The sequence below is a fragment of the Centropristis striata genome, chromosome 8 (genome assembly GCF_030273125.1).
Source record: "Centropristis striata isolate RG_2023a ecotype Rhode Island chromosome 8, C.striata_1.0, whole genome shotgun sequence".
NCBI lineage: Eukaryota > Metazoa > Chordata > Actinopteri > Perciformes > Serranidae > Centropristis > Centropristis striata.
Genome location: NC_081524.1, coordinates 33,307,815 through 33,314,543, shown reverse-complemented (window position 1 = coordinate 33,314,543; position 6,729 = coordinate 33,307,815). Strand labels below are relative to the sequence as shown.

The window sequence follows — 6,729 nt, the reverse complement described above, 5'->3', positions numbered from 1 at the left end:
TTTTACATTTTTATTGGAAGAATTGTTCATCATAAAGCCTGTAGTATGGTAATAATTTGTATATTAAGAAATTTATTATTTTTATACCGTTCATTTATTTTATTCAGAGATTTGTACCTCAGGAAAACAATGCTGGATTTAAGAAGTGACCACTTTTTTGTATTTGAGCTGGAGCGTTTTTGTGTACTCCAGTCTCATTGAATGTAAATAAAAGCTGCAGACTGTTTCATAAATGTATTCGACCAAACATGTATTTGTAATAGGATGTATGGGTAGATAGTTATCTGTACATGATGCAGTAAGCTAACAGAACCACAAGAGAGCAGTGTTAGCATGAGGACACAGGGTGCATTTTTTACATTTTTTTTTTCATCTCTAGATTATAAATTCTCAGCTGCAGGTATGCTTGTGAATAATTACATAATATCATTAGAGTTGTGAGCACTACTGGCAATTTTAAATTAAGGAGCTGCTCATTTTAGTCTTTCTACAGGTTAGTGAGCATATTTGGTATCTTGCGTACAATCTATAAACCAAGATTGAACAATATTTGTATCTTAATGTAACTTTCTGGTCATCCTTTTTAAAAATAAGGCAGTTTTTTCTTATTGCCGATAACTGAAGTAAGATACCAGAGAAATGAATTTCCTCAAAAAACAGATTTGTGAATGAGCCATTAACAAGCCACTCTGAAACATCTGCAGAAATGCACTTTGCACTTTGATTAAATCTCTCTTCCTACGTGCTCTCGCTCCTTGTGAAGGCTCTTTGTTCTAATAAGAAACAAACAAAGGCTGTGTTTAGATTAAACTAGGTGAAGCTAATCTTTTAATAACCTTGCATCAGGCATTTTCAAAAATCTCTAATTGCTCTTCCCCTCCAAAGAGTCCGTCACGCAGCACTAAGAACATTTTGCCAATAAAGATATTAACAGGCAACAAATGATCTACAATGTTGACTCACTCATTTCCCCACTCTACTTCATTTTGAATTAGCATACTGCAAATCTAATCTTGTTTCCTGTGCGACATGTGAAGTCAGGTAATTTCACAACAACAGTTCAATTTGTGCAAAGTGCACGCAAACACGCCTCAGCATTGCATTCAGTGTATCACAGGCAGAGGCATTAAGCTGTTTCTGTGGAGGGAGGCAGAGCTGTAAATATCCTCAGAAATTCAATCACAATGTCATACTGACATGCAGTGCTGAGAAAGAAAAAATCCCAATCAATTCCCTGTAGATGTTTGCTTTCTTCTGGTTATGTTTGATCTGGAATTCACATTCATCTGTTCAAACGCTCCCAAGTAGTAGGTGTAATGGCTGCCTGAGACACTGTAAGCCTCCATATCTAGCTTGTCCAAGGAGGATTTTACCTTTTGGCAGTAAGTGAACATAGTCTCACTTCCTGGCACGGGAGTCCTGGCCGAGGCGCTGACAGAGCTGCATGGAGAGGGAGGAGAACAGCAGGGCTCAGATCAGACTGGTACTGCTGGTTTCATCCAGGTGTCATGCTTCTCTTCCACTGCTTTCTGGAGCCAAATCCAAGCAGTTTGACACTCCCATAAAAAAAGGGAGTCTAGTTCATTGTGCAGTTTGCACACTTGACACCCACATGACCTACTACTTTGAAGTGACTGAAACAATTTTCTTTAGACCTCAGTTGTTAAAAGAAAGTTCTGTGAAAAGGGCACAAATAAAAAAAAAGTACTTGATGTAACTTCTTGCATCACTTTCTTGTGTCAGGATTCCTGGGTTGCTTTTCATAAATTGCAAACTTGAAATATTTATTTTGACAAACAATTTGACCTGTCACAGCAGGAAAAGCTTTATGTAATAAAAATGAGTGACGGCTGGATTTCATGTAGCTGCCCTTGTTTCAGGGTTTCGCTATTGTTACTCTGGCTCCCTGTCACACTGTCATGACTTACTAGGACATTTGAATACAACAGAGCCATTGTTCATGTTAATGAGTAACACCTGTTATTTTCCTGCTTTGAAAGTCAAAATGTCCACTGAAAAAAAAAAAAGGTCTAGTTAACTTAGGCACAGTGCATTTCAGAGATAGATGACTTATTCGATTTCCCCAATAGCATCTGGATGTACAGATTTTTATTTTTCAAGCGGTTTAAAGGCAAAATGTCCAAATCCATTGCAAAGCTAATAAACAGGAAGAACCAGATAAGGTCCGACTGGATTTCATTGTTTTTATTTATGTCGGGTTGTTTAAAATGACACAAATTCAAGTTCGATGGCACACTTATTGAATAAAAATGTATGCCCTCCGTTTTGCAGAACATTTGATTTAAAAAATAAAACATTGCAGGGTTAGCTTGTCTTTGAAAAATTGAAGAGAACTATACTATAGCATTTAGTCTAAAGTCTTTATGATCCTAATGCTAAAATTACATCACAAGCCCCTACAACAACTTCATAATCCGGTTTCACTTTTAAACCTCATTTCATCATAGCACACAGCTTTCTGAGTATGGAAATTATGAAATGTTTTTTTAACTGGTTATGAAACCGTCTTAAAGTATTACAAATACCTTTATAAGACTTACAGGAAACCAGCGATATGTGAAAAGAGTATTATATAAAGATATATAATGTTCTTATTTTCTGTCCTGGTCTGGAAGAGCCTATGCTTACATGTTTAAGGGAAAGTTTGGCAGTGAGAAAATGAAAACAGTCCCCACAGCCCACATGCACATGGATGTATTTCAGCATTCCCTTTCCTATTTCCTTCATACAGGATGTGTCTGCTACTCCCTGTTCATGACAGTTTTGATCTTTTTTATCATTTCCTTATCACCTTTTTATGGGCTCCCAACTCTTCTGTAGAATTGCATGAAAACCGCTTTTGTTAATTAAAAGATGTGCATGTATAATCCAGATAAACTATAGGCACTATGCTGTATGTGACTGGGATTATTCTTCCTCTAAAAAAAAAAAAGATCTGTATTGATCACTTATGAACCTCAAAATGTGTATGGTGGGTTTATTTGAATCTAATGTTTGTTTTTTCTATTATAGCATTCCACATTATATTATAGGCTACAATTAAATGCTCGATTTTTTATCCAATAATTAAATGGAAATGCAAAGTGTATTAAAATATATTGATTACATTATTTACTTCACTAAACTCCTTAAAATAATCTCATGATCTCACCTAGTTGGTAAATGTTTTCTATTCACTTGAAGTCCAGTAGAGACTGAATATGCAAATGAAGCAAAAAGGCGTACTGTCGCTTTAAATGACAACACCTCCCAGCAGTCACTGGGTCCTGGGTGAGTTTCGCTGCAACAAATACTGAGGTTCATACTACAGACAGTCTGTACAGAAGAGCTAACCACAAAGCAGCCTACCGCACAGGAAGGAGCAGCAGTGCCGTCTGAAGTCCTGTTTATTTCACTGATGTGACGACAGGAGTGTGTGAGGAAGGTGAGTCCGGCTGCTCTCAGAGTTCACTGTGACCTGAGCTGAAGAAAATCAACCAGACTAATTGTAGAGTACAACTGAGAAACATTAACATGAGAGCAGGAGTGTAGGTGAAAACGCACCGTACTGAGGTGGTGTAAAAAGTACACAGACTAGTAGTTTTATTAGTGAGTATGTGGAAACTGTGAGCCAACAGGTGTGTCAGGTCACACCTGTTGGGAATGTAAACTACGCATAATAGTTAGACTTGCAGATGGGCTCATAAAGTGCTCTGGTGTCTGTTTAAGCGGCTGTTCTGTTTGTTTTCTACAGGTTGGCGCAGCTGGTATTCATTTGGAGGACATACACACAACCGGACATGGATTATTGGTGCCCGTCTTCACCGCTTTGGATTTAGTGAAGACACGGCACAACCCTGCGCCTCTTTCCGTCTCTCCTCCCCGCTGTAGAAGTGAGTGCGCCAAGAACAGGTGGATCCTGTTTCTGTGTTCAGTTTAATCCCCCTCCATCCACCTGTCACCTTTATGGGGAACCAGGTGGAGAAACTAACGCATTTAAATTACGCAGAGGTGCCAACGTCGGACCCAAATGGGTTCGACCCGGAGGACGACGCACCGCGGATCGGCGTCTCTTACATTTTCTCCAACGATGACGACGACGACCATGACGACAATTTGGACCGCTTTTCATCAGATAACCACATGGTAAACCATGAGGAGAAGCCCTTCGACCCACAGGACGAGCTGGATTGCGCGATTTACTACCGAGAAGAGTGCGTGTACGAGACCAACACCGGAGCCGCGACTCACTCTGCGGAAAGTCTCCTGAACAAGTGCAGACCCGGAGACCTGCTGGAGTTTGTGGCCACTGGGCAGTATCCTCACTGGGCTGTTTACGTCGGGGACTTCCAGGTGGTTCATTTGCACAGGGCTGAGATAAAGAACAACTTTCTCACCGATGTGAGCCTGGGGAAAAAAGGCAGGATAGTGAACGGCCTCTACAGGTACCGTGCGCTCCCGCCGGAGGTGATTGTGCGCAACGCCCTGGACCACGTTGGTTCGAGAGACAGAGAGCTGTACTGGAGGAACTCTGAGTGCTTTGCAGCCTGGTGCCGCTTTGGCAAACGGGAGTTTAAAATCGGAGGGGAGATAAGGATAGGAAAGCAGCCGTACAGGTTGAAATTACTCTTTTCAGAGAAGAAGAGTCACGTCCTGGAGTTTCAGAGCCTGGAGGACGTGATCATGGAAAAGAGGAGGAACGATCAGATTGGTAAAAATGCTGTGATGCAAGAGCTGGCCAACCACCTGAACGCAACACATGAAATCAAAGAGGAGCACTTTGCCAACTGATGGAGAATGCTCTCTTGCTTTAGGTTAAAGGACGTGTTTAGTGGAAAATGAACTTTTCATGCTGAGAAACAAAGCATGTGTTGTGGAGGGTGCATTTAACCCCCAGTGCACCTAATAAGAGCTTTGTCTGTGGGCTTGTGTGCATGTGCCACGCTGAAAAGAAAAGTGCATCTCAAGAGGGAGTTACAAATAATTTTCTTCCACCAGAATGAGATGGAAAGCCCTGACACCCAGGGTGACACTTGTTTCATTCTCAAGTGCATTAGCAAAGCAGATCACAGGGGTCGGAAATAAGTGACAATTGTAAGGGCAAATGTCCTCCCTCCATCTAAGAAAAATGAGCTTTCACACATTCAGCTGAAGATAAAGTGACTTGTTATGATGGATACGTTTGTGTCGGAGCTGCACCTGCAGTCTAATCATCTGAGGATGAAGTCAGAATTTAATTGCCCATAATTATCTTTCTAATCCAATGAATCTTTGCACAGAGGAGCAAAACCTCTCCAATGTACTTCTACCTGATGAGAGTGCTTAAAGCGCTTGCTCCCGTACAACTCAGGTGATGATGATCAATACAGATTGGACGAGAGACTTGGATTTATTGTGTGTCAACCTTGAGGATTCCCTTCTGTTGCTTTATGTCCAATCATCACACAGCTTTACCCACTCTGTGACTGCTCAGTGGACACAGTCATGACTGTGCACTTTTACTGATTCACCCGATTCAACAGTTTATTTTTTTGGAAAGAAAAAGATGTTTGTATAAAGATATATTGAAATAAATATATATTTGAACAGTAAAAGCATTATGATTTTTAAGTGAAGGATTGCAACTTTAAACTTTAAATTATTTATGGCAGTGCTAATCAATAATATCAAACCATGAATTTGAGGGAAAGTAGGAGAGGTTATTCTGTTTTCTAACCAAACCCTGCAGCGTGAACACCAGCACTGCTTTACACTGCACACATTATTTAAATCAGCCACACGATCACCATCACAATCCCAGTTCACACCCTGGAGGAGCCACGGCTCTACCTGTTTAACCAGTAAGATCCCTGCTTTTTGTTTGTTGTCGTGTGATGAAAAGAGTCGGCAGCCAGTTAAAGCACCTAATGCTTCCAGTTTTGATCTGAATATTCGCCCTGGAGCAGCAGCTCCCCGAAACCACTTAAATATCAGCTTTGTTAGCTTGTGTTAAGTTGTGTTCCAACTGTGCTGGACATTTTGCTTTGTTAACACCTCTGCTGACTCAAGATAAGTAACTTTTTTTTTAAAGTTTAGCTGCAGGCTAAGAATGTTCCTCACCCATATTTGACTTTCCTTCCTTCTGCTGGAATTACATCATTAAGTTAGGTTTCCGTCAAAGGTGCAGTTTTGTTTGATTATGCTGACAATTAGGCTCATATATAAATATAACTTATTTCTAATCTATAAAAGCAAGAAGCGTCTGTGTGTGTGTGTGTGTGTGTGTGTGTGTGTGTGTGTGTGTGTGTGGATGTGGATGTGTGTCTAGGGCATATCTCACTGACCGTTAGTCAGGCTGATTTAAGATTTCATATGTGGTTTTCGCATGGCACGAAAGTGTGCATCCTCAATTTCGAAAATGTTTTAATTCATTTTTCAAAATATTATTTATGTAGGACGTGTTGCGGCATTGCACTGTTTCCGATCAGACGCATTTTAGGGGAGCTCCACCCCATTGTGTGATAGGCCTACACCTGGTCAGTAACACAATTCACTCTGGATTTCCACCTTGACTCATCTCATCTGTAAGTCTATTTAGCCTACCAATCTTTCGGAGTTTTAAAGTGCACTACAAGGTTCAATTTTCCAATAATATTCAAATAGTTTCCAGCGAATATCAATGTTCAATGTGTATGTCCTGGATGGTGTGCGTACCTTATGAAAAGTAAGTGTTTTATGGAGTTGCAGACG

The 6,729-nt window shown here is 40.4% G+C and overlaps 1 protein-coding gene across 1 annotated transcript; it reads left to right on the top strand.

Moving 5' to 3' along the window:
• Nucleotides 1-3,329: 3,329 nt before the first annotated feature.
• lratd2b (LRAT domain containing 2b) lies at nt 3,330-5,593 on the top strand. The gene is made up of 2 exons (XM_059339394.1): nt 3,330-3,445; nt 3,755-5,593. The coding sequence occupies exon 2, from the start codon at nt 3,967-3,969 to the stop codon at nt 4,789-4,791; it is 825 nt and encodes a 274-aa protein (XP_059195377.1). The 5' UTR covers nt 3,330-3,445; nt 3,755-3,966; the 3' UTR covers nt 4,792-5,593.
• The last annotated feature ends 1,136 nt before the right edge of the window (nt 5,594-6,729 follow it).